General features: G+C 43.4%; 4 protein-coding genes and 1 long non-coding RNA gene across 5 annotated transcripts; 3 read left to right on the top strand and 2 right to left on the bottom strand.

Moving 5' to 3' along the window:
* The first annotated feature begins 4,749 nt into the window (after nucleotides 1-4,749).
* On the top strand, nucleotides 4,750-10,472 carry PRELID3B (PRELI domain containing 3B). The gene is made up of 6 exons (XM_051803117.1): nucleotides 4,750-4,913; nucleotides 5,721-5,889; nucleotides 6,247-6,336; nucleotides 6,744-6,814; nucleotides 7,604-7,706; nucleotides 8,384-10,472. Exons 1-6 carry the CDS (start codon nucleotides 4,882-4,884, stop codon nucleotides 8,501-8,503), a joined length of 585 nt encoding a protein of 194 aa, XP_051659077.1. The 5' UTR covers nucleotides 4,750-4,881; the 3' UTR covers nucleotides 8,504-10,472.
* Nucleotides 5,828-12,683, bottom strand: LOC127478003 (uncharacterized). Its single transcript, XR_007907096.1, has 3 exons — nucleotides 12,453-12,683; nucleotides 11,551-11,726; nucleotides 5,828-5,923 (listed from the first exon to the last, which is right to left on the bottom strand). It is a non-coding gene; the product is annotated as an uncharacterized LOC127478003 (long non-coding RNA).
* Nucleotides 12,684-13,684: 1,001 nt separating this feature from the next.
* On the top strand, nucleotides 13,685-15,996 carry LOC127478160 (uncharacterized). The gene is made up of 3 exons (XM_051803421.1): nucleotides 13,685-13,751; nucleotides 14,465-14,513; nucleotides 14,728-15,996. Exons 1-3 carry the CDS (start codon nucleotides 13,685-13,687, stop codon nucleotides 15,575-15,577), a joined length of 966 nt encoding a protein of 321 aa, XP_051659381.1. The 3' UTR covers nucleotides 15,578-15,996.
* A 1,936-nt stretch (nucleotides 15,997-17,932) lies between these two features.
* ATP5F1E (ATP synthase F1 subunit epsilon) lies at nucleotides 17,933-19,146 on the top strand. The gene is made up of 3 exons (XM_051803118.1): nucleotides 17,933-18,063; nucleotides 18,254-18,380; nucleotides 19,005-19,146. Exons 1-2 carry the CDS (start codon nucleotides 18,032-18,034, stop codon nucleotides 18,375-18,377), a joined length of 156 nt encoding a protein of 51 aa, XP_051659078.1. The 5' UTR covers nucleotides 17,933-18,031; the 3' UTR covers nucleotides 18,378-18,380; nucleotides 19,005-19,146.
* Nucleotides 19,147-19,841: 695 nt separating this feature from the next.
* TUBB1 (tubulin beta 1 class VI) lies at nucleotides 19,842-27,692 on the bottom strand. Its single transcript, XM_051803099.1, has 5 exons — nucleotides 27,677-27,692; nucleotides 23,928-24,206; nucleotides 22,275-22,383; nucleotides 22,000-22,110; nucleotides 19,842-21,866 (listed from the first exon to the last, which is right to left on the bottom strand). Exons 2-5 carry the CDS (start codon nucleotides 23,982-23,984, stop codon nucleotides 20,794-20,796), a joined length of 1,350 nt encoding a protein of 449 aa, XP_051659059.1. The 5' UTR covers nucleotides 23,985-24,206; nucleotides 27,677-27,692; the 3' UTR covers nucleotides 19,842-20,793.
* Between the last annotated feature and the right edge of the window lie 26 nt (nucleotides 27,693-27,718).

Here is a 27,718-nt window from a genome sequence, read left to right as displayed (position 1 = left end):
CTGATGGATATCCTATTGATTCAGTGTGGTGGAACTGATACAAATATTACTTGCTAGTGCAGAAACTTGGAAGTGGTTCTTAAATAACTCAATTTAGAGAAAAAATAAATTGAGGCATCTGGTAAGAAAGTGCTTTAATGTCCAATGTGCAAGACCTAGGTATGGCAAATTGCATTTTAAATGGTTGCTTTGTGAGAAGACTACTCGTTGTTAAAACTACATTTACAAATATTTATTCCTTTATGAAATATTTTAAATTTAAGTTTGTGGCTGTTAACAAGACTGTTTGGTTTATAATTGATCTGATAATTGTCTTGGTGACAACTGCCTGGGTAAGTGGCCACTTCCATGCAGTAGTTTGTGTATGAGGAATTCTCAACTTTTATTTCCACGTTGTGGTTTCTTTAAACCATGTCCAAAGATAGCTGATCAAGCACAAGATTTCTGAAACAAAGAGCTTGATACAAATTTTGGACACTGGAGCAAAGTTTGAAGACCATGAGTTGTGTTTGTGATTTAACACGGAATTCTGACCACGACCTGTCGTCGCTGGTTCTTCAAGGCTTAGCACTGGAAGTTGCATTCAACAAATGTTTGAGAGCACAGTGTGTTTTTATAAGAACTGTTGTCTTTAGAATTACACAAGGATCAGATAAGGGGAGAAACACGATTATTTCCAAACAACGTAAAATCATCAGCATTTTCAAAGTACTTTAAAATTTGTGGTTTTGTCTTTAATTGTGCTGTTACTGTGCTTGCTCATGAGTTGTGGGTGATAACATGTGATTATCATCTGCCTACTTGATCACATGCACATTTGTGATGCTTGCAAGAGAAAACATTATCTGGCTGGTAACTGTCATATTCTGCAGAGTTTAAGAGACTGTTTCCCAGACAACAGAATAGTCAGATTGCATCCGTGAGCTGTGCCCCGCCGGGTACCTGCACTCCAGTCAAACACCTGGTGGCAGCTGCTGCTCCCACTAATGACACAGATGAGATGGAACTGTTTGTACAACCAAAATCAACCTGCCTGAACTATGGAAGTCAAGGAAACTGCGCAATCTAAACAATAAAAAAAAAAAAAGTCAAAAATTTTATGTCTAACAAGTCAAACAGCACAAATCCTGCATCAGTTTTTAAATTGAAATCAGATCATTCACTAGCCAAAAGGCATTTAAGGGCCATGTTTAAGACCTCTGCTGCCAGGCATTAATCCCAGGGCAGCTGTATAATGTGGTAAATCATTTCCCTGTGGCAATTTGAGCACCTCAAAACAGCCCAGGGAGCAGGTGGAAGGGCCAACACTGGAAGCAGCTGGAGCGCTCAGGGCGAGGAGGTGAGTTGGGCAGCTGGGTGGGATCCTGTGTGCACTGGGTTTGCATTTTGTGTGCTGTCAGGTGGGAGGGAAAGCTGATAAGAAAAATAATTATTTGCATTCAAATTATATAAACAGCACCAGAGCCTGGTTAGTGTAGGCAGTGTTAGACAGTGTGGTTCCCAACTGCAGTACTCCTATCACATGCTCCATAAGGGAGGTATGTGAGGCAACAGCCCTCTGAAGGTGTGCAGCTCTAAGACTCTTAGCACATTTATGGCAGATGAATAAAATAAAAGGCATCTGACAACCAAATGTTTGTCCCAGGGCTAGTGCCAGATCATTCTATTAAAAATGCACATTTTTAATATGCCCTAACTTAAACTCTGTGTTCTGAACCAAAGATAATGTCTGGGTTTGAATTTATTGGGGGGGGGGGCAGGATATTGATGGGATTTGGGTTTTTTTTCAAGGTGGAGGGTGTTATTCAAGGAAGGGAGAGATATTAAATTCTAGGTAACAAAATCTCAGTCTCCCCTTGATGTTCTTAGCTCTAATTAGCTAAAACCAACTGAGCTGTAGCAGTGTGACCAATTAGCAGTTCATATCCCATGCTATCGTTTCACATCAGGTGGCCACAGGTTTCTGAAGATCTTATCCCAAGGTTTTAATTTTTTACTTGTTAAGAATGACTTCAAGTGTGAGTGGAATAGTAAATTCATTTGCTTATAGATCCTGTGCCATTTGGTCAGAATATCCTGTAAGTTTACAGAGGGTTCGTTGGGGTGTGTCATTCCCTCTGTGGGTATTATGAGATCCAGGGTAGAATCTGATGGAAGATTTATCATCTTCTATACACCTCTTTCATATCTAGTTTCTGACTGCAACTCTGCCTTTCAGAGCTTCTCCAAGAAAAAGCAATTCCATGGTCAAGATGAAGAGGCCATTCTCTCTTCAGCCAAAAACTACTTTAAATCCTTTTGGAATATGCATTAGCTCCTGTTAAGAGCTTCCTAATTACATTCTGTGAATGCTACCCTAGGCTTTCCTCACTGCTTCCATAATTAAAGTACCAAACACTCTTCCCTCATATTGAGTGCACAGGTTTACAACAGGACACTTGCACTCTGAATTGTTCTCAGGTTTTTCTGTCTGGAAATCTCAGTTTGCCATTACCTGAGACATTGGATCTCCTTTATTTAAGTCACATCCCTGAGAGTTATGTGGTGTAATTGTGCCTGTGGTGACAAGTATCTGCAAAGGAAGGAAAAGCTACTTCAGCACAGATGAGGACTTGTGGAAATTGAAGTCTAAAAGACTGTTCTTGAGCATGTGAAGCCCCATGGACGGGGAGTGGAATACACAGAAAACACATGTGATCCAGCTGGCAAACACAGGTCTGGAAGAAACATAAAAACATAAGCCCTTGTTCTGCAAATAAATTCTTTGGGACCTCAGAGCACATTCAGACACAATTCCTAGAGCCATCTCAAGTATTTCTTAGTCATGCCAAGGAGATTGCTCTGCCAAAATCCATATGAAACATCTGATCACAAGGCCCATTTTGTGCATTAGTTGCCTTCAGAAGTTGTGAGCAAACAGCTCCTGAAAGCCATATATGGACTAAGGAATCTCACCCTGGGTTTCCAGAGAGTTTTATATTCTTTTGTAGATGTCCATCACGGTCCTCAGTGTTCATCTTGGTAGTGCCTGGGACTGGACAGAATTAATTGAAATAATATTTTCTTTGATTTCAATTATTAGACATATAATGTCAACATATAGGGGGGAAGATATTGAATGTCACAGTATTAAATTCTTGGTCATAAAGATGTACAAAATATTCTCAAGATGCAACATCACCAATGTAAAGAATTGTAATGTTTAGGATGTGCCACTTTTTCCTCTGCAGTTACAAATTTTCCTAAAATCTGGCTTTATTATTTATGACTTTGTTATGCCTCTTACAAGTCAGGTTTATAAGTCTTTCTGCCCTTGATATCACTCAGATACAGAAACTTAACAAAACTCCTGTTTAAATAACCTGAAGTTTCTGTGAGCAAGAACTGCTGAAATCTAGCTCCTAATCTGCACCATATGTTGGCATGCTTCTTTCTTGGAGATGACATTTTGCTTTGCTTCCAGTAGATAACATTTCTTTTACAGAAAAATACCCTGATGAGAGGCTAAAGGCAGACTGATGGATCAGGGATGGGTCTATTTAAGGGTCACCATCTTCCCCAACTGCTTGTCACACTGAGACTTCTCAAAAGGCTTTGCATTTTTAACATCCTTTGGAAAATTCTCCAGTTGCAAAAACAGCTGGGTGGCTATTAAAACTACGTGTATTTAGAACTGATCTTCCAGAAATAACTCTGTACATTATGGTATATCACCAGCATGTTAATGTTTAGGATGGTTCCTGTGAGGTGAGAGAGTTGGGAAAAGTGACATCAGTTGGTATCGCCGACAATAATTTATTCTCTTAGCAGCTCTCATTTAACCATCTGCTACTGACTGAATCTGGTATTGTATCATTAAATAGTAGTTTGTCTGTAACACAGCTGGTGGATTTGATGTTCAGTGTGAACAAGAAGATGCACAGGGGACAGCCCCTGAATGTGAGGCCGGGATTTCTGGCACTGGGTGCAGTAACTGGTCTCTGGGAAGTTTCCCTCTCCCCTTTTTCCAGCGAGGCAATTTCCGTGCCCTCATGAGCGCACAGCAGTCGCTCCCCCTGTGCTGCGTCCCTGAAATGATCTCCGGCAGCTTGAAGAAAAGCAAAAATTCCACAAAACTCAAGGGACGTTCAATAGGGCCGAGAATTTTAGAAGACGCGTGATGCCGCGCCAGCGGACATGTGGGTTTGTTTGCTGCTGCAGCCGACAAAGCGTTATCAACATCGTAAATCATTCGGGTTTGACACGGTCCGGGACAGTTCGTGGAAACCCTTCCACGCTGGGACAGCGCGGCCGCCGGTTATGAAAGGCCTTACAAAACCCGTTACAAAAGCACTTACAAAACCACCCTCAAACCCCGCGGGCCCGCCCGGGCGGTGTCACCCTCACGCCGCCCGCGGTGATGTCACACCGCCGCCGGTTACGTCACCGGGCTCCCTGCGCCCCCTGCTGGCCGGCCGCGGGAACTGCGGCGTGACGTCATCTGTCACCTGCGGCCGCGCTGACGTCATCGGTCAGCTGAGGCTCCGCCGCACCCGGCGGGACGGCCCGGGCAGGCTGGGCCGTGTGAGCCTCGTGTGAGCGCCGGCCCGAACCGAGCCGGGCCCACAGACACCCACACGGACACTCGAGTTTCCGACACGGCGCCGGTCCCTTCTCGCCCCGCCCGCGGGCTGCGCTGCCCGCGCCCCGCCCTGCCCGGACACGCCGGGCCGGCCCCGTGACGTCACGGCGGCGCGGCGCGGCGATTGGCGGGCGCGGCCGGCGTGCCCCGCGCAGGCGCGCGGTGGCGGCGGCAGACCCGTGGCGGCAGTGCCGGCAGTGCCGGCCCGCGGTGCCAGCGGCGGCTGCGGGGGAGCGGCCCGGCCCGGCCCCGCCGCCGACATGAAGATCTGGACCTCGGAGCACGTGTTCGAGTGAGCGGGGCCGGGCCGGGCTGGGCCGGGCTGGGCAGGGCAGGGCCGGGCAGGGTGGGGGGCGGCGGGGCCGGACCCGAGCACGGCGGAGCTCCTCCGGGCCGGGGCTGCGGTGGCTGCGCCTCCCCGGGGCCGCCCGCCCGCCCCGCGGGTGCTCCGCGCCCCCGCCCTGCCCCGCTCCGCGGCCGCGGCCTCCCGTGACCTTCCTTGCGCGTCCTTGCGGGCCCGGGGTCACGGCCTGCGGGGAAGGCTCCGGGACCTCGGCAGGAGCTGTCCCTGTGCGGGGCTGTCCCTGTGTGCTGCGGACGTGTGCACGGACCCACCCGCTGTGTCGGCGCTGCTCAGGGCTATAGTGCTGCCCTCGCCTTCAAGGGGCAGCGCTGAGCGAAGCACACTGAGGCCCTTCATGTTGGGGCTCAAGTGCTCCAAAGGACCTATGTTAAAAATAATCCGAGGGAAATACTCGTTAGAGGAGAGTAACAACTTAATAAATCAATCCAGTTTTACTGAAATCTGGATGAAGCACAGTGTTTAACGTTAACATTATGTCACATGGAAACGTTCTTATCAAGTTATGATATAATATGACACCAGATGAATGAGGTGTGTTGTATGTTTGACTTACATGTGGCACTGTCCAGTCCATGAAATAGAGGTGTTTCTCTAGGAAGGATATGTGTAGGGTTGAGAAGCGGAAATGGAACTGCTTTAAAGACATAAATCAAGTGACATGTGTCACTCAGTTTTAATAGAAATCCTGTTAAAACCGAAGGTGTACAACTTTGTGTCCTGCCTCTGTTTCCTCAGCCACCCCTGGGAAACTGTGACCACAGCTGCCATGAGGAAATATCCAAATCCCATGAACCCCAGCGTGGTTGGAGTCGATGTCCTGGACAGACACGTGGATCCCAGTGGGAAGCTGCACAGCCACAGGCTCCTGAGCACAGAGTGGGGAATTCCCTCCATTGTGAAATCGGTGAGTATTTCGTCACAGAGCCAGAAAGGGATCCCTGCAGGGAAGGGAAGCTCGTGAGCCAGGTGTTGTAATAGACTTGTATCATTTCGTAACTTTAATGGTTTAAAAACACAAGCATTAATGTATCAGGAAGGCTCAACAGCAGTACACATAGTGACTTCCCAATAGCCAGAGATTGTCTGGATCTAAGATTGCTTCCACTGGGAGGATTAATCGACCTCAACTCAAGAGTTTTCTTTTAAGTTAAACCCTAATTCTGTTGTCTTGGTGTCTGTTCAATGCAATTATCACTACTTACACATTTAAAGGCAGGAAAAATTGCATAATTAATCCCATCTATGTTTGCCTGTCCTCCAGCTCATTGGCACCTGCAGAACAAGGACATATGTTCAGGAGCACTCAGTTGTTGACCCTGTGAAAAAAACAATGGAGCTTAAATCCTGTAATGTAAGTAGCTGTGTTTGTGCAACTGCAGTGGATTACAGGGTATAACAGCGCCTTGTGCATTTGAAAAGGAAAGTCATCTTAAAAATAACTTGAAAATTGCATTAGAACAATACAAGTGTTACAATAATCGTGTAACTCTTTGCCCTCTGTACTACTCCATCTGTCTGATCCCACTGTGGAAATGTTCTTATAAATGTGGTAGCTAGTAAATGATGCAAAAAAAATAAGAGAAATAGATCAGCAAATGCTGAACTTGGAGATTTCTCTGTCTTGTTCTACAACCCTATACTTGGAGGAAAAGTGTAATGTTTAAATACAATATAAGCATTAGTTTTGAAACTGCAGTTTTATTTGCTTAATCCCTTTAATATTTGTATCAAGGGGTGATCCTGTCTATTGCTCTACAGATTTCATTTACAAACCTCGTGTCAGTAGATGAGAGGCTTGTTTACAAACCACACCCTCATGAGCCACACAAGTAAGTACCTCTCTGCTCTAAGATTGCTCTGAAGTAGTACAGACTTTGCTTTGAAAATTTCCATGGTTTCCCTTGAACAGAAGATGAGGTTTACATGGCCTCTGTTATGGTAACTTTAAAAAAGGATTAAATGGACTGTCATTTCCTCCAGTGGCACTGCTTCTGCAGAGCACCTCTGGGGCACTTCGGGTCATGCTGTAAAGGAGCCCAGTTCAGCTGTTCAGGGGTGTCCTGTCTGTAACTGAGTTTGTACATCTGCAGTTTCCAGCCCCTGTTTCTGATCTCTCCGTCAGCCTGAGCAGAGACTCTGCACTAGAATGCACATTTATCTGCCTTTAGTCATTAATTTTGGAGGTTTGTGTTTTGGTGGTTGGTTGGGTTTTTTTAAGGCAAATTTAGAGCTTACTGAGTCTGTACTGCTGGAAGCAGTGATAACTCTGAAGGATCATTCCAGGGATTCTGACATAGGAATTTTTTTCTCTCATGACTGTCAGAACTGTTAAATCCCTGTTGTTGAAGGGAATGTTTTTTAATACTGTTTTCCTAGTATTCCAGATCTTGTGTTTCCACTCTTAATGTCCTGCTGCTAAAGATGGAAATGGCTGAGTGCCACTTGGACTTGGTGGGCACTCTTGGCTTTTATTTTATGAGTAGAAGCATAAACCAGTTCTGTGTTACACAACCAGGCTGGTGAGGAAATGCATTTTTTGGAGAGGAGTGAATTGCTTTCAGCAGTGCATTCTTTTTTAAACTACTCGGAATAATTCAGCTTCCTGCTCTCTGTTTCAGAACCATTCTGACACAAGAAGCAATAATATCTGTCAAAGGTGTCAGTCTCAGCAGTTACTTAGAAGGGCTAATGGCAAACACAATTTCTTCTAATGCTAAAAAAGTAAGTATGATTTTTGTGCAAAATATGTTAACACTGGCTGAATGTCAAAGGGAATAAAAGCCTCTGTTTTACTTTTTGGCTTTGTCAGCAGTCTTAGGAAAGGGCCACATAGTTCTACTGCCTTTACTGCAGAGTAAATGCTGACTGAATGCTCAGTGTGGTGAACTTCTTCCTCTTTTTCCTCTTGTGATTGAAGATAATAAATTATTTTTGCCAAAGGTCTCTGAATCCTCACCAGAGAAAACATCTGCACTCACTTGACAGTCTGGCACTGTCATTCTTATGCTGCCCTCTTGATGCCATCTGTTAGTTTTTGCTGTTGAAAAAGGATGTACATCCAGGCAGATCTGAAGTAGTTCTGTGGGAGTAATGACATGTTGTTTTAATTGAGAGTCTGTCCTCTAGGAATCCAAAGGTGTCTTGAGTTCAGCCTCAAGAACAATAAAACAACCTGGCTAAAAGGGCTTTTGTGGATCATAATGTGAGCACTGCTGACCTAATGGATTGTTTTCATGAAATGTAAGGCAGAACATGTTCCTGCAGTACTCCAGTTATTGAAATAAAAAATACCAGAGGCACGTATTTCTGTGCCTTTTCTTTTGTCATTTCCAGTAAGACAGGACCTAACCAATTTACTTCTTTACTAAGATTTATGCTAACCTTTTCTTTAACTGCAGGGCCGGGAAGCACTGGAATGGGTAATTAAAAGGCTGAATGCTGAAATCGAAGAGTTTGCAGCTTCAGCAAGAGGAACCATGAGGAACTCCATGGCAGCAGCAGCGTTTGTAGAGAAATGATAGTACTTATACCTGTATCACTAATGAGGCTTAACGATCTGCAGCTTCTCTCCAAGCCTAAATACATGTATCCTTTGTTATTTAAAGGCATACCTGTGTATTAGGCACAACACAAATTTAATTTGGAGAAAAGCTGAATTCTTACTAAGGCTGAGGTTCAAAGGCTATTTAATATATTGGGTCAGCTGGACCGAATTTCGGTTACAGATGAAGAAATCATTTTCAAGTTTAGTTCCTGTATTTACATGAACACTAACTTAGAATGTTTGCAGATACGAAATAGCCTCACTTAGTGATGAGGCTGCACATGGTGGAGGACACTGGCATGTTAGGCTGATTTCTGTGGAACTTTTATTTTGTATGTGACTTCTGGACTACCTCTTTTGGGACCAAGCCCAAAATTAAGCAGAATGGTTGTTCCAGCATTGTTCTGTTTGTTGATTTTTGACAGTTGTGTGACACAACTCGGTTTAACAGAGAGCTTATTACTTGATGCTTGAAATACAAAAGAATGTACAAAATATTTTTGATAAGCTTTTTAACTTGTTTAATGGGGTGAACTAATATGGTACTCAAATTATTTTTCAGTCAGTGTAGGTAAAACATCAAATTGTCTCTTACCTACCAAGACCTACCTTCTGTTCCTAAATGCAACATTAATGAGCTGGGCATGCAGTACCTTAAAATAAAATTTACCTTTAACTTCTATAAGTATCTCCATTTTTAAAAGCTTATTAAATAAAGGGGTACAATAAGCATAGAGCCTTAAAATCTTGCAAGCTGCTACAATAGTAGGTGTTCACTTCAAAGAACCAATTAAAGACAAAAAACCCCTTGTGAATTTAGCTAAAGAGTACCTAAACATAAAAGGAAGTAATATTTAACAATATACATGTTAATCTGATCACACTCCAAAGATAACGTGCTACATCAACTGAATATTGTGTTGTCCTTTAATTTAAACAGTGTTCTGAGTTCCAGATTAATTTGCTCACAGCACAAGGCTCTTTGTGTTCTCAAGGGTTTCATTTAATCTTCTGCAGTTCTTGGTACTCGTTGTATGTTCTTGGTACTGTCACCAGTCATTTGCTGCAGGAACTTAAAGGTCAGACCTTGCCATCCTTCCTTACATCGTGTGCCAGTGTGCTGGCAGTGCTGGGGACCTCAGCAGGGGCTCTGTCCCGTGAGGCTCCTTCAGTGGGACAGAAAAATGCAAAGGCACAGCCCTGAATTAGCTGATGGTGGTATTTTGGTGCCAGAGGCTTTTCCTGGAAATTTGATTCTAATCTTACAAGTGATTTCAAGACTCCCTCTTAGCCTTTAAGAAGTGTAATGTCACCTGTCCCAGCATATTTTATTTTGCATGCCATTTCTGTTATATCAGATTGCCTATTGAGTAGTGTCTGCTGTGTAGAGAACCAGAGGTTATTTTCAGTGGTAATCACACAAGAACACATTCTTCTGTAAGGTTTGTGTTGGGGGAAGAAAACAGGTATATAGATAAATAACTTTTAAAAATTTAACTCTTCTAAATATTTTTCTAAAATGAAATTATTTGAGACTACCATACTAAATTAAAGTCATTGAGGTTTGCCATGCTTTTACAGATTATTACAAGTGAAATAGCATTTCAATTTTTAAAGTATGTGAAACTTCTGCAAAACTGTACCATCATTTCTGATAAAAATGCTTTGCTTGAAACTCATTTTACATGTTTGGTTAGCCATTACCATCAGCTGATTTTTTAAAAGTTTTTTCTTTTCCAAATTTTTCTGCACTTAAGGGCTGCATAGTATGAACTCAGTTTGGCCCTGCACTGAATGTTTAATTTTTTGCAGGCATTCAACAACTTCTTGAAAGATAATAATTTTCTTTCTTCTATTTTATTTACGTGCCTGCGTTCTCATTCTGTCAGAGTATGGCTTTCTGTATGTGGCGCTTTTTAAATAAAATTTTATTTGAATTGTGACTAGTTCCTGAAACTTTCTGGTCTATTTGGGTTTTATAATTACGAGGTGAGTAATCTGAAATAAGTAGGGTGAAGGTGAAGAAATATTCTGGAGTGAGTGGCTTCTTTTGTTGAAATGCATATCCTGAAGTGGACATTCACAGCTGCACATTTTTTACTTCTTAATAACTCTGCTTTTCTGCAAATCTGACACATTAACTGGTGACCACATTTCACAGTTTGCTGTGGAAAATCTTTCCATCTTGTGGAAAGATTTTCAGTCTCCTTGGACTGAGATCTGTGTTCAAAATCCCTGTGAGGAATGGGGGATGCCATGGATGAGTGCACCAGTGGGAGTGACCTAAGGCAGGGCAGAGAACCTGGGGGTTCTGGGGTTGGAAGGAATGGAGGAGGTTGTGGGTAAGAAAGGATCTACAGCTGGAGGGACAAAACTGAAGGATCAGGAGGAAAGAAGTGTGGGGGGGGGAAAGGGGAAGGAACACGAGGAGCAGAAAGGGCAGAGGTGGAAGAATGTGGGGTGAATAAATCAGTGGTGTGGTCTCTGACTGATCCCTCCCAACCAATGGGTGTCAGCACCTGTTCAGTCACACAGCAGTTAACTGTAAATGTAAAGTTGTTTGCTTTGGAAAAAAGCAGAAAAAACTTGAACCACCATTTCCTACAATGTTGCTGATGTGTCTGTTGTGGTCTCTACTTGCAGTTAAACTGTGCAGTCTAGCACATTTCCAATAAATGTCAATAAATACTAAGTAAACCTAAGCACCCATTTTCTAGTAACTGCAACCTTTTCAAGCCACTGACCCTGACAGATGGTTGGTTCAAAGGGAAGGTCAGCAGTCTGTGCAGGGTCACGTTTATGGAAGAATTGAAGAGTGCTGATAAAGAGCCCTTGTGTGGAAGCACTGAGTCACTTCAGAATCCTTCCCTTTCTGAACGTGAAGGTTTTTCTTTTACTTGCACAGGACCTGTTATTTTCTTTCTTCAATAATTGGACAGCTTTGCTTTATTTTTTGCTCTAGAACTAAATTATTCTAAAGGTAAGTTTACGTGTTACAACTGAGCTGAGCTAATTGCTTACCTTCATAAAAGGAGACAATGCTGTGTTTGCCATCCCTCTTGCCTGGCTGTGCTGTCCTACTTCTTCCCTTGGTCTTCACAGCCTTTGTTGACCCAAGTCAGCTTGTTGAGCCAAAAAAACGTGACCATGAGAAGTGCTACAGTCTTTGTGCAGCCACCAGCAAGCACGGTGAGATGCTGAAAGAGGAGAAATGTAGGAAGCTATTGGGTGGGCTGAAATTATATTGCCTCTGCAATGTGTATTACAATAATTTCATATTGCATCTACTAGAGAGAGTATTTGATGTTATTTGAACAGTAAAAATTATAGCTCTGTAACAGTACCATTGTTAAGTAAAAGTCTTCCTTCTCAGACGTGTATATTACAAAAAGTTCAGCACACAATGGCTTTTACACATTTTCTCCAGAACAGTCTGACAGTCCTTTAATCAAAAAGTTTAAAAACAATGAACGAAAAAATAGTATCAGCTAGATAATATGCATATAGTCCAGCTGAATATATCAGCTAGAATAGAATGAAATGACCAATATATGTGGTATTTTCCTAATCATATACTCCATCCTTTTAACACCAAATTAAATGAAACAATTGCCCTTGCTGTGAACTTTGATGTGCCTAGAGCCTGTTCAACTTGTCGATGCCTTGCTAAGAAGTTTGTTTTCTAATATGGCAAGTAGCAACATTTGAGTGAGTTCTTGTCAACAGTTTTTTGGGGGACCATTAATGTCACCTGGGTGGTTTTTAAACTTTTTTTTCAATGGTAGCATCAACTGTGGATGAAATGTCTTACATTACCATGCTATTCTGTCATAACCACATTTAAAAAGTAGCATAGCCAACACAAGTCAATAAACACATTAAAAGAGGAAGTAATGGACAAGATTCTTAAAACTTGAGTGTACCTGAATTCTGCTCTGCAGATCCTGGGTCCCTCCACAGGCTATTTATGCCAGATTTTGTAGAATGGACAGCTGAGAACTTGGATGACACTGCAAAATTACTTTTGCTTTGAATCCAGGTGCCCAAAATTTAAAAAATAATATCTTCATCTGCTTCATCAACTAACCTCCAAAATATTGTCCTGTTGTAGGAAACAGCACAGAACTGCAACTTTACCTTAAGATTAGAGCTGACTTTAGGGTATGTTTTCTGCTGCTGCTCTGTGCAGAGTGCTGTGCTTGGCCAGGAGATTTACCAGGAGATGACCCGCATTGTCATCAGCATGGCATGAATTCCAGTGGCTGGGGAACAGATTAGGGTCATCAGCAGAGAGAACAGCAGAGCTTTACCAGCACAGCCCAGTATGGCTTACCCAGGCAGAGAAAGAAGATAAACCCACAGCTACCCAAGGTAGGAAATGTTATTATTGACCTGTACATTTTATACAATGGTGACCATAATTCCATGTTTCTTCACAGTGTTGTTTCATAGGAAAAAGTGCAATAGCTGTGTCTTTTTCAATGAAGACAGAGGGAACACAGTGAAGAGATTATGGAATTTATAGTCTGTTGGACACCGGCTTTTTGTTGTATTGTAATTTGCCTTTTGTTTAAATATTTGTTCTCCCCTATAAAATGCACTTGAGAAACCTCTGAGATTAAAGATAGTCACAAAATTATAGTGGTTTTAGATAGCAAGGGATTTTTAAGGGCTTAATCATTTTTATGTTTTATTGAGAATACAGGGCAGCAAGCAAACAGTAATGTCATCATAAACTGTGCATGTTTAGAAAAATTCATTTGGTTTGCCTGTTGATCTATAAACATTGTACTCTTGAAAGAATTGCAACGTTTTTGCAGGAGCTGCAAAATTACAGAAGCATTAACAATAAATATTAAATGTACTCAAGAACTTTTTGGGGTCTCATCTTTGGTACCTAAGCTGCATATTTTTTTTTTTAAGTTTGGTAATTTTAATGTTTGCATAGTAAGACAGGGTTCAGCTTCAGCCCCTGTTCAGCAGACACCTGCTCCAGTTAAGAGGTGACCTCGGTGGGAGTGCAGCCGTGGTGATTATGTTAAATCCATTACCCACGCATCTGGACACTGCTTGTGTAATAACAGGGGCAGAGCTGGGCTGTGTTCACCTGAGAGGCTGCAGCTTTCTGAGGGAGCACTTTGTTGGGCCATAAAATATGGCTGTGATGACTGAGAAACTTCCTCTGCTTTCCTGTGCCCACAGAGACACAGAGACACCAGCGGGTTTCAGCTCCGCTTTGCAGCACAGTCTGGAGACGAGAGAAAGCAGCTGTGGATCAGCCTCTTGACCTACTCATACTATAATTAGATGCACCTTTATGAACTGAAATATAAGCTGTTCCCTTTTTAATCGTATCTCTGTCTTCCATCACAGTTTCTCTTTCGGATATTTTTATTAAACAAATCAAAAATTACTGTTATTGCACCGGTTTTATGTCCAGATTTATTTTCATAAAATCAAAGTAACAAAATTAAGACCTCTTTTTATCTGAAAAATAAGTAGACCTAGAAATGTGTGTCTCTTGGACACAGAATCAGTTTAGCATACTGCTGGCTTCCAAAAACAATCCTGCACATGCTGTGCAGAAAAATACTGTTTTCTTTGCCAGTTTCGTTACAATCATCAGGAATATCCATATTTTTTAGTTGATGTTATGAATCAAAAGGAAATAATCCCTCACATCTTTATAGTCAGAGGCCCAGTTTGACTTGCTGCCCTTTATAACTGTGTATTTGTTTAAAATCTCTCTCCACAGCCAGTAAGCAGTCTCAGATCTGAGTATCCTGTGGTATTTGGAAAAGAAAAGCTAAAGTGTTTTAATTTCCATTCTCTTACATAACTGTTATTTTATTCCAGACCTTCAGGACAGGGAGATGGCATTTGACAGGAAGGTATTCTTTGTCAGGCTCTCAAAGATGCTAAAATCTGGTTGAAGAAGAACATTTGCTCCTGCCCTGGTTCCCTGGGAAGGAGCAATGCTCTCAGTAAGTCTGTGAGCTCTTATTGCTGGATGGAGCTTTTCTGCACCAAAAGAGAAACCACTAAGAGACCTAACTAAGCACACAGTTTAAATCTTTATTTTTAAAATAAAATCATTTGGGGTCATGCTGTCTCTTTGTTTTGTTTTGGTGTGTTAAGAGAGACCTTTAGTTTAAAATACTCCTGATTTAACAGCAGTCATGTTCCTTGGCTTTTCAGTATCATCTCTTCAACATACCTGGACCTACTTGGTCTCACTTTTTTGGCCTCCCTGGACCCCTTCAGTGTCAAGACTTCAGCCTCCTGGGAACTCTTTAAAATCCCCTTTTCAGATTCTTTGGATTTATCCAGTCTGAGCTCTTCACCCTCTGTTGAGTTCTCCAGTCTCACTTCATCGTCTCTGGACCTTTCAAGTCTCCCATCTTCAGCCTCCTCAGATTTCTCCAGTATCTCCTCTTCAATCTCGTTAGAGCTCTCCAGTCTCACCTCTTCAGATTCCTGGGAGCGCTCCAGTTTCTCCTCTTCCATTTCACTGGACCTATCAAGTCTCACTTCATCAGGCTCTCTGGATCAATCTGGTGACAGTTCTTCCATCTCCTTAGATCTCTCAAGTGTCACCTCTATATCCTCCACAGATTTCTCCAGTCCTACTACTTCACTCTCTCTAGACCTCTCCACTCATACGTCTTCGTCCTCCACGGATGTTTCCAGTCACACCTCCTCAGCTTCCTTGAACTTTTCCTGTACAATCCCTCCATCCTCACCAGGCATCTCAGAGAACAGCTCCTCGACCTCTTCAGAGTCACTAGACCTCACTGATTTTAACTATTTCCTGTTTCAGCGCTCCTCTGAATTGTCCTCATCGACCTCTCAGGATGTTTCCAATCTCATCTCCACACCCTTTCTGGATGTCTCCAATCTCACCTTTCAGGATGCTTCTTCCCTCACTTCCCCAGTTTCTATGGACATGTCTAATCTCACACCCTTAGTTCCCCCCGACCTCTCCACGCTCACATTCCTGGATGTTGCTAATCGCAACGCTTCAGCTTCCCTTGACCTCTGCATCTAACCCCCCTAACACAGCCCCTCTCCCTGTAACCTCTCTCTGTCTTTCTGAACTCTCCTCCTTTATGTGCTCTCTCCTAAATTCTCTCTCTGAAAATTCCTATCTGAGGAAATTTTAGGGCTTTCCAAACATCTCCTGGCATCTGAACAGAACTGGGCATGGAAACAGGTCGTACAGATCTATACTGGTGCCTTGTAACAGCTGCAGAAACACCAATATATAGTCTGGATTTTTTGTAGACCACAGTTTCTGTCCCTGATCTGATTTCCAGTCTGCCTCAGCATGGCTGGTACCACTCCCAAAGGTTAAACTTTTTCAATTCATGCCGAATTTTTATCTGTCAGAACCAACAAACAGTAAATAGAGATGAATGGGCAAATAATTGCATATCTCCATTATGGATTAGTCATACATCTCCATTATGGATTAGTCATATATCTCCATTATGGATTTAAATCTGACTTAATTTCACAGAATTGCAGGTGGAGGCATTTCACAGGGAGGTACAGAGAGAAAAGATAATTGTGGAGAAAAAAGCAGGTGAGAGACAGGAGGTAGGGAGAGGACTCAGAGAAGGTGTGGGGCAGGAACAGAGGGACACAGAGCTGGAAGAAAAATGTCCACCACTGCTATTTTGGCCCGGGGTGCCCATGAGGCTTAAAATAATCTTACTGCTAATTATTTTACCTATCAAATCATCAGATGTTGCCATTAAAGCAGCATTTATATGTAACATCCCCTTTATCAACATATGTAAGTACTGCAGTTACCTGTCTTGCATCCAGTGTGCTGCTTAGGTAGCAGAGAGCGGCTTCCCTTTGGTGCTGTCTTGTATCTTTTTGTTGTCACTGCTGTAGTTGGGGTTTAGAAACCAAAATATGTTCCCTTTCAATATCATAACGCTGGCACCTTTCTGGGCTAAAAAGGCAGAAACATATTTGTCATAGCAAGTATTTTTTCAATGATTTAATTTTTGCAAGTTGGAAGACTTTGTTCCAATACGCCATGTCTGTCTCAAAATTAGGATAATTATGACTCATACAAAAATAAATAAGGAAATAAGTGCATGAAATAAAAATTATTTTCTGCCTCCTTTACACTAGTTGCTTCTTTAAAATTAAGTATGAACGCTTGCAAGACATGAATTTAAGAAATTAACCCCAAATTCAGTAGGAGCAGATATGTTTAGCAGTTTAAAAAAAAAAAAAAACAAAAATCACAGGTTATTGGACCAGATCTTACTGTCATATGCTGTCCTGCAGAAAGACTGGAAGATATTTGGTGAAGAGTTGTTCTTTTTGTTCTGGTAACTCTGTCCTGACCATGTGTGGTTTGTTTATTGCAATGGTTCTGGACTAAATGAGATCTCTTAATAAAGTTGAAAGTTACCCTGCGCTTTAAAAATGGTTTGACTCTGGACCGAAGGAAGTAAGAGAAGAGGTATGCAAAAGTGCAAGGATTTATTAAAAACCCAAGTCCTTAAGTCCTTAATTATTTAAATGAGCATTAGGTTAGGACCAAATTGATCCTTATCAAACATCATTAGAGTCTTGTAATAACTTTTTGCTTATTATATATGGAAAATTGTCTACTTTTCCATTGTGTCAACAGCTGACAATAGCTTCTAGTTTGCTATGTCATCTTTTATGGATTTGTTTAGAGCAAATGACTGGATACGATTTCAGCTGTTTGCAGAGTCTCACATCCAGAGGAACCCCACAGCAAGGCACCGTGTCCAAAGGGGTAAAAAAAAACCTCCAAATTGAAGCTAGTCTGCTTAAAAAAAAAAAAAAAAAAAAAAAAAAAAAAAATCAACATTGGCTCCACATGCCTGTAAATCGTTTTCTTTTAGCGTTTCATCTAGAAATAGCACAGAGGGGTAAGTAATGACAACTGATTTAAGCTGCACAGAACATCCCTTTAACCACTTGCTTGGATTCTTAGATTTCAACGGGACTGTCGAGGAACGAGTTAATGTGTAACTAACATAAGCGCTGGATAACTAGCCATTTGCCTCACAGAAGACTTGGGCTTTAATTTCTGTCCTTTAGTTAATTGACGTGTGCTGTGTTACTGGCGAATTACCGTCCCTGAACCACGGAACCCCACATATTCACTCCCGTGATTTTGGACAGCGAGGCCACACCTGGAGGGGAAGCCGGGACCTTCCCAAGCCGGGATGCCCACACGCCTTTCCCAGGCAGCTTTACCGGGCTGAGCTGCGAGACCTGCGGGCGACATCGCCATGGCCCCACCCACATCCCCCTCAGGGCCACGGGTCCGCCCGGCCCGAGGAGAAGGGGCGGGGCGCCCCGGGCGGAAAGGGCGGGAGTCGAGCGCCGCGGACGGGCCCTCTGATTGGCCAATTGAGGGGCGCGGGGGCGGTCCCTTCGCGCTGATTGGCCGGCGGGCCCGTCCCGGCGGCGCGCGCTGACCTTGCCCAGAGGAGCCGCAGCCATGGTGGCGTATTGGCGACAGGCCGGGCTCAGGTACCGCTGTCGCGACAGCACCGCGACAGCGCCGCGGCTGTGGGGGCGAGGGGCTGCCCGGGAGAGCTGTCAGCGCCGGGCAGGGAGGGCTGGCGCGGTCACAGCGGTGCCGCTGCGCGGGGAAAAGCGGGTTTGGGGACAGGGGAAAGGAGGGCTCGGGTCTGACCCCGCTCTGTCCCCTCATCCCCAGTTACATCCGGTACTCGCAGATCTGCGCCCAGGCCGTGCGGGCCGCCATGAAGCCGCAGTACAAAGCGGAGGCGGAGAAGGCGGCGGTGGCCACGGTGAAAACGGTGAAGCCCAAAAAGGAGTGAAATGTGAGTGGGTGAGGCGGGCCGGGTGCGTGGTTGGAGCTTTGTCGTGCGGGAGAGTGATGGTCTGTCACTGCTGAGTACATTAGTCCCCGCTGTTTGGGGAGAATCAGCTCCGACCTTCAGGCACGGAACTGAGGGGGTTGGGGCTGTCAGTGTCCTGATTACGTGTGGGGTGAGAAACGGCTTAATCGCATTAGTGCAGTGCAGTGAGGAGTTCTGTCCAGCAAGCCCTGCTTTTGGGGGTTTGGTCAGGCTTTTTATGGGCTCACACAGAACAGCTGGGGCTCTGTAGTGATGCCCGCAGGTTTCCATAGTGATGTGCGCTGGTCTGTAGTGATGTTCAACTTTCATATTTCCTAAGCCAGCAGACAACCTTTCTGAACTGCTGTTTCCCCTTCCCCTGATGAGCTGTCTTTTAAGTTGTCTGTTGTTGGTGAAAGACAGATGGTACTTGTACCTTTATTCATGGCATTGCATAAATCACAAGCAGCTGAAGTGTCTTCTGTTCTGAATACAACAGCTTCTGTTCCTGATCTGAAATTAAATATTATTATCTTTTGTTTCTAGTGTACCTTATACATATTCTTGATTCAAATAACTTGAATGACTTTATATATACTCTTGTAGGAACTGATCTGCGGTGAATAACAGCAAACTGCAGAGCTGTAGGGGAAAGCTCAAGACTCCGCAGCCTGATGTCATCACATCAACTGTAAAACTTGCCTCTGTATGTAAATCAGTATGCTAATAAATGTAATGGCTGAATGTGTGCAATGTGTCATTCCTCTTGAAACAAAGTTCTCCATTTTGCAGAGACATTTATTTTTCACTTATGTTAAAATAAAAGACTGTTTTTATCACAGTCTAACATTCAGTAGCAACAACTCTTTATTCTTAAGGCACATCTCTTGTTGGGTTTCATGCCGATATTTCAGGTACGTAAATGACTGAGAGATTTAATTGTTTAAAACTTCTCTGCCTGCTACATTTTAATTATTGGTTTGGAAAAAAGTTTTCTTCCCTAAAATCTCTGTCAACAGAGAATATAGGGATATAATTTCAGTGATTAAAAGGACCTCTGATGGCTGTATCTGATGGAAGAGGCACACTGTTGGCTTTAAGGGAGGGACAACCCAGTCCCAGTAGGGATGGAGGGTGACACTCCACCTGCTCTTGGCTATGGGACAAAGTTATCCTTTCATGTGGTTTGGGGGAAGTGTTGGCATGTTCCTGCTGTGTGTCTTCACACTGTCCCGCTGCAGAGGAGGAACTGCAGCTTAGAATGGGATTCAGGGTCATTCCCTTACACTGAGCTCAAACATGAAGCATTACTCTTCAGAGTACAATAAACTTTCACTTCCAAGAGTATAATAAAACAAGCTCCCATTTTTTCCTGTAATTCAAAGTTAGTCCTTGCAAGAATAAATTTTTTTTTTCTGTCAAATGTTTCAAGTATAAAAAGTATTTTACAGAATGGTATATATTTTTTATTAAGAGAATATTATAAATACAACGTTAAGTAGAAGGCTGTGGCAAGAAACTTTTTTTCCTGAAGGCAAAATATAGTTTTGATTTAGTGATTGCCCTGGAACTTACATCTAACAAGCTACAAACCATTCTATCCTTTTTGTTGTTCTGAATGTTAGGGAAAAATTTACAGTAGTTAGTACACAGGATTAAAAAAATACCACACCAAAACTTTTACACAGTGTCACAACTCTGTGTGCTAATGTAACTCAACCTATAGTTTAAAACAGAAATAAACCACACCATGATAATGAATACAAGCTCTGCAATAATATAAGCCAGCAATGTGAAAGAACTATTAAAAGTACTTAAAAAAAAAAGAAAGAATGTACATATTCAGTCTTTTTGCCCCATCTTGTTTCTTCTGCCCTCCCCCTGCAACTCAAGTTGCTGAACTTGTCTGCAGGTCTACATCAGTCTGTGGAGTGATAATAAAACAGACGCTGCCTTTCCAGACCTTAGAGATATGCACGTGTTCCTAAAACAGTTACAAGTTCACAATCAGAACAGGCACTGTGTTTACCTGAGAATAAATAAACGTGGTGAGTTGACAGCCTATTTTACTGTTGCTTATAATCCTGATATATATGTACACAGGCACAGTGGCTGTATAGTACATCCAGTATCTGGTGATTATATACTAAAAGTGAATACATTTACAAGACAGGCTGTTATGAGACAACCTGTCTCCTTTTTGGGAGCGATTCAGTGTCAACAGTTGTTTAGGAGAGTAAAGCAGAGCTGCCATTAATTTCAAAAGCACTGTGTTGTAAAATTGGAGCTATTTGGCAGATGCAGAGAAAAGTTCTGAAGAAATGTCTAATTTTTGGCTACTGCTTTGTCTTTAGTGAATGTCAACAGGCTTATTCAGAGTGTTTTGATATTGTTTTTACGCTGCTTCCTTTTCTGGGCTCGCTTCCACTTCCACCTCTTCGAATTCCTCCACATCTGCAGTGGCATCCTGGTACTGCTGGTACTCAGACACGAGGTCATTGGTGTTGCCTTCTGCTTCAGAAAACTCCATTTCATCCATCCCTTCCCCAGTGTACCAATGGAGAAAAGCTTTCCTCCTGAACATGGCTGAGAACTGTTCGGAGACGCGGATGAAGAGCTCCTGGATGGCCGTGTTGTTGCCGATGAAGGTCGCCGCCATCTTCAGGCCTCGCGGGGGGATGTCACACACGGCCACCTTGACATTATTGGGGATCCACTCCACGAAGTAGGAGCTGTTCTTGGTCTGCACGGACAGCAACTGCTCATCCACCTCCCTGGTGGACATCCTGCCCCTGAAGATGCAGGCCACGGTCAGGTAGCGCCCGCGGCGAGGGTCGCACGCTGCCATCATGTTGCGCGCGTCAAACATCTGCTGCGTGAGCTCTGGCACGGTGAGGGCTCTGTACATCTGGCTCCCCCGAGCTGTCAGTGGGGCAAAGCCTGGCATGAAGAAGTGCAGGCGAGGGAAGGGCACCATGTTAACAGCCAGCTTCCGCAGGTCCGCGTTCAGCTGGCCGGGGAAGCGGAGCGAGGTGGTGACACCGCTCATCGTTAGGGACACCAAGTGGTTGAGGTCACCGTAGGTGGGATTGGTGAGCTTTAAAGTTCTGAAGCATATGTCATATAGAGCTTCATTATCAATGCAAAAGGTTTCATCTGTGTTCTCTATGAGCTGGTGGATGGAGAGGATGGCGTTGTACGGCTCCACGACCGTGTCGGATACTTTGGGTGAAGGCACAACACTGAAGGTGTTCATAATCCTGTCAGGGTATTCCTCCCTGATTTTGTTGATGAGAAGCGTACCCATACCTGAGCCTGTACCACCACCAAGAGAATGGATCAGCTGGAACCCCTGAAGGCAGTCACAGCTCTCACACTCGTTCCTGACCACATCCATGACGTTCTCAATCAGTTCAGCACCTTCTGTGTAATGACCTTTGGCCCAGTTGTTTCCAGCACCTGAATTACCTGTAAACAAAATTACAGAAAGAACAGCCACAAAGTTAACAAGAGACTTTTTAAAGGCTACATCAAAAGTAGATCAAAGCCCATTTTGGGCCAGTTGACTCCAGTTAGTTTGCTGGCAGCATGATGTACATACCATGAATGAAGTTGTCCGGTCGGAAGAGGGGGCCTATTTTGCTGGACCGTACACTGTCCATCGTACCAGGCTCCAGGTCCACCAGGATGGAACGGGGCACGAATTTATGGGCTGGAACAAAACAAAGTGAATGCAAATGATTGCTGTTAGAGGTCAAAGAGACAGCCTTATGATCTGCTCTGAAAAGTCCAATCCACCTATAGTGGTTTAGGTTTTTTTGAGGGGTTTTTAATTAAAAATTGCTCTGCCAACACCTGACAGTGCTGAGCACTCACAGAAAGCCTCATTGAAGTACACGTTAATCCGCTCCAGCTGCAGGGGTGAATCCCCACGGTAGTTTCCAGTGATGTCAATCCCATGTTCATCACCAAGCACCTCCCAGAACTGGAAAAGGAATGATGTACAACACAATTAACAAAGATTGATTTATTTTCAGCACACTCTCCTGCTGCTCTCGTGCTGCTCTCATCCCTGATGGGAACTGTGCCTGAAGCAGGGGATGTTTTGCCATTTATTTATTAGATCAGAGCAGGGATCCTCCTCTCCTCCTCCCCAAATAAATTCAAGAGAAAAGTTCTGTAGGCTATTTATACTGCTTAGCTATCACCCATGCACTAATAGGTGGAGGCCCTCAATTTGTTCCCTTTATAGTAAAAAAAACCAACCATAAAATAGTGTAAATAACACAGATAGTAGTTGGTATGAGCTTAATAAGGAGAGTCATGGAGGTGGGTTGTGGAGGGTTGCTTTGAGTCCTGTCATGCACAAGTGTGACTGCGGCATGGCAAAGCTGCACAGGCAAACTTGTACGTGAGCAAGGCTTTCCACGAACAGCTGCTGGTCCTAAATGTCCTATCTTGACGCTCATATGTCTTGTGCTGGGGCTCTTATCTGGAGAGCAGCCACAGCAGTGTTCATGTAGACACACCCACCCACTGTAATGACCAGGCTACTTTAATATTAAAGGTCTGCTGGGTCAGCATCCAGTCTCGTTTTGAGTGTCCAGATACATCATTTCCAAAATGTGCACGGGGGGTGTGTTCTTTTCTACAGGTCTTAATAGACCTAAGCAGTTTGCAGGTCAAAGCCAACAAAAAAACCACCTTTCACCTCTCACACTGGCTGCATTCAAACTAGCTGGGTCTAACATGACATTCCTTGGCCATCCACAGCTTCATGTTCCATTAAAAGAAATCAAGGTGAGATTTGTGGGAGCAAGAAATGGAGGAAGAACACAACAGAGCAATCCCTGATAATTTTTTTTACTACTTCCTACTCATAAATAAATTAAAAAAAGAACATCACAGAGCAGAAGCAATGGTGATTTTTTTTTTCTCCTAGCATAGAAAGTCAGCAATAGTGACTTCTCTCTAAGTAACAGCATTGGAGTGTTTGAACTACACAAAAATGCTCCAAATTACTTCTACCTGTCACAGGAGGCCACTTTGTGTCACTCTCAGAAAAAACTAACTGGTCACTGATAGCACAGGTCATCCTGTTGATTAATAAGATCCCATATGCTCCGTAAGGACCCTTCCAACCCAAAGCATTCTATGATATTAATAAATATAATGTGGCAGTTACTGCTGCATGGCTGAGCTAAAGTACTGGAATCACAACTTTGCAGCCCTTGAATTACTGGCTCCACCACCTGTCTCAGTATTTTGCAGAGTAGATTAGTTCCCTTGGGAATATAAGTCCCAGAAGGAATGCTCTGGAGCACCTGTAATCACTGTGCCATGGTTATTGCAGATGAACATTAAGCTTTGCATGAGGAGCAAGCCCATCTTTTGCCTTTCACACCAAATACTCATCTTCCCTGTTAGCATGCCACTGAATTCCCAAAAGTCCCCATGGTCGGGGATGATGTTTGATGATGTTTGACCCATTACCACTGACTGAGGAGCAGTGTTGAAAGGAGACCTTACCTTGGCTCCAATTTGGTTCCCGCATTGCCCAATCTGAAGATGCACAATTTCACGCATTTTGTGGAGCTCGGACCTGCTGGTGGCCACAACCTCTCACGGGTTCTCCAGTTGCAGTCCCCAGAACAAGCCCTCCTTCTGCTGCACTATCAGCTACACCCAGCACAGCCCATCCCAAGGGGCCTTTTTATATCAGGGGGACTGTCACTCAGCCAGAAGGGGAGTAGCCAGCTCCTCAGGCTGCTCAGCATTTCACAAGGAGGCAAAATGCCTGTTTACTGCCTGGGGACAAAAAGCACAGGTGCTTTCCTGAGTGCCTTGGAAAGGAATATTGTCACATGCACCCCCTCACAATTAATTCCAGATCTCTGCAGCAGTGTGATGCATGCATTTATGTGCACATTCTATTTGTGTTTCATTATTTGATGTTACACACAATATATATACAAATATATGTGCATATATAGAGATTACAGCCAAAAATGAGTGATCTTCATTTATTAAGCACATGCGCTTCTGCCACATAATTTAAATTTTAACGTCATATGAGTCATACAGGACACCACCCATATTTAAACCAGTAACGACCTGTGAGCAGTAGCTTCCTCTAACTACAACATTCAGCACATTGCCAGGCAAAATCGAGTTCACTAATAGTCATCATTCCCAGTGTCTGACTGCATGAAGGAAGGGGACAGGATCAGGACCAAAAAATACTTTGCAACACATAAATGTAAGACTGCACTCTCAGTGATGCTTGTTCCTTAAACAATTATGAGTATCCCCCAATTTCAGCCAAAATCTGAATTAACTTGTGACTAACTTGCATAGGTGCTCTCTCTCTTAATTTTCTGTCATTAAGCATTTCTAATATTTCTTATTTTCTCATGTCTGAGATGTGCTTCAAAACTTGCCAGGAAAATGCTAGAGGTGAACCCCCAGTTCCACTGAAGTTCACTGAAGTGAACTATAATGTTCAAAAGGAAACAATGCGAGGGGGAGCAGAACACGACCCAGTCATGTTGCCTGCTGATAACCAGGACCAGTATCACTGAGCAGCAGAAACCCCAGAATGGACTGCCTGCTGGAAATTGGAGCAGTTTCATTACATGTCAAATGACTGTCACTGCTTTGCAAATGTTCCTTTTAAGGATGGCAAAAGGAACTATAATTAGGAAAGCCCCTCAAATTATTTTATATAAAATGGTGACAGTGGAAGGACTTGACTCATTGAAAGTTACTACTTTACCACTCTGGGGGTTGCTAGAGATAAGGAACCTCTGCGCTTCCATATTGTTTCAAAAGAAAAATCAGCTTATTCCAGACTTCCCCCCCACCCTATATGACTTCCACTTCTCCCACCAGCCAATGAAGGAACAGACAAGGGCTCCTAAGACAGAGTTTAGCACCTAAAGTCCATTGCAAAAGAGTAGTGAGCAAACATTTGTCATCCTCTGCCAAGCTATGAGTATCCACAGTGGGAAGCAACAAAAGCAGGACTCAGTTCAGGTAGATTAGTTTTGTTTCCTTAGAACACAATTATTTTATCATATTCCAGAAGATAAATATTCTCTAAGCCATTTAGTTTACTCAGCAAGATAACCAAACCATTCTGTTCTATCTCCACATTGTCAATATATCCCACAATGGCAGTGGGTATCTTCTAAAATTTCCTAAGAAAATTCTCGAAAGGTTATTTGGACATTTACTTTGAAAGCAAATCTCATTTTATTCATGCACATATTTGTTTTCTCCAATGATCTTTAGCTAAAAGTAGTTGTGCAACTCTGAGCTGTGTATTCAGTTGCTGCATTCTGGATGGGAGCTGCATTGACACCACGCATCAGAGACCTGCTCACACTAAATAAATACTACTCAAAATATGCAATGTATTCATCTACAATAGACACAGCTTATGGAGAGGCTGAAGATGCTAATTCACTGTCCAAAAAGTTTGGCAAAATAATTTCTGCAATAAATACACTGGCTGAGCACATCTACAAGGAAAGGGAAAAAAGGGAAGTGGAAGAAATTTGCAGTCACTTGATATGGGTTTTTCTCTTCCTAGAAATAGCTCCCTGAAATCATGTGCCTCCTCTGAAGCACTTCGATATAGAGTCTAAAAAATTATGGCACACAACACCAAGTACCTGGGATGGTTTGTGAAGTGGATGTGGGTTTGGGGCTTTTTTGCCCCTTCTCCCCAACTGCTTTTCTGTGAACCTCCAAGCCTGGCTTTACCCAGATGTGGTCTGTGAGGAGCCTGTTTCTCTGTAGTTCTTGTTGCAGGCCTGTCACTCCTCAGCCCTGGGTAACCCCAAGCCTGTTAACTCCCAGTGCACTTCCCAGGCCCAGCCACCACACATGTGCTGCTGCAGATTAGCGGGGGAGCGTCCGCAGGGCCGGAGGGAACGTGGATGGGCTGGCTCCAGGGACTTTTGGCACTGTGGAGATTAGGAGCAGCCTGGCACTGGGCACAGCCTGGCCCACAGTGTCTATTATCAGGCTGCCAACTGCTTCCATTGCCTTCAGAGCAGGCCCCAGATACCACAGCCCTGGCCGTGGCCTTAAGCTGAGACCACAAACAAACCAGGTTTTTGTGGTTGCTGGGCTTTTTTGTTGTTGTTTCTGATTTTTTTGATTGTTTTGTTGTTTGTTGTTTTTTTTTTTTAAGGCTGCCCACTAGCAACAAATATGCCTGTGCAGGGAGGCATTCTGGGATACCTTTTGTGTTTTAAATATGGTTTGCTTGGGAGGAACTGGCTTTTCACAGTAACCAAGAAGATTGTTGAGAAGAAAACCTATTCAATTTGAGATAGGTCTGGCTACAGGACACCAGATAATTTTAAAGAGATCTGTGACTGGCTAGCAGATGAGCTGATGCAAGTCTCAACTAACCTGGGCTGGCTGCATCAACCTTAGGAATGATACCAAAAAAACATGGCATTCAACAGGAATAAAAAGCACTTCACATTTGCATTTCAGTTAGTAAGTAAAACTATTTAACCTGCCTTGCTCTGGCAGGTGGTCCAAGGAAATAAGGCAGGACTGCCCACTGTAAATCATCATCAGTGTAATGAGCCCGTGTGATTAAACAAATAGCTTTTGGTACAACCACAGTGGAAGACTGAGCAGTTCATTACCTTCCTCACACTGCAGATCTATGACCTGGCAAAAACGTGGGGCTTCAGCATGTGAATTCACCTGCTGCACAGTGCCCTTACCTGGGCACTACTGCCACAACCACTGTCACTGTTGAGTTTGGAGCACTTGGTGAGTTGCCAAATAAATTAACTGCCCAGCAGTCAGGCTCCATTCCTGCTCTGCTCCAGGCCTTTTACAAAAAATGCTGAGAACTATGGAAGAAAAGCTATGAGGGGAGAACTGTCCGTGGTTTACTAAACCTGTTCACCAAACATTAAAGCTCCAGCTAATGTATGGAAAAGAGACTGGCAGCCCACTCACACAGACATTGGAACCTTTTGCAGGAAAATCAGAAAACTGCTTTTACAGTTGACTAAATCTTGTAATAGACAACAAAGAATCTTCAGATGTCCTGAGTCCTAAAGAACAGCCTAAAAATTGCAGCCTTAGTAAACTGTAGCATTAAAGGGCTTGAAGAATTCAGAACTCATGACTAAGAAAAAAACCACAACCAAACAAAAAACCCAGCTTGCTCTCTGCAGTGTCACAGTTGCTGGTCACAGTCTGGCACAATGCTGAGGTGTTAGACCAAAGGTAAAGGAACCTACAAGCCTGTCCCAGATAGGAATCCTCTTGTCACAACCCCTGTG

The sequence above is a fragment of the Manacus candei genome, unplaced genomic scaffold (assembly GCF_025592945.1).
Source record: "Manacus candei isolate 608988 ecotype Guabito, Panama unplaced genomic scaffold, ASM2559294v1 h1tg000057l, whole genome shotgun sequence".
Taxonomy (NCBI): Eukaryota; Metazoa; Chordata; class Aves; order Passeriformes; family Pipridae; genus Manacus; species Manacus candei.
Note: the sequence above shows the minus strand (reverse complement) of the source record. Positions and strands in the feature narration are given on the sequence as shown.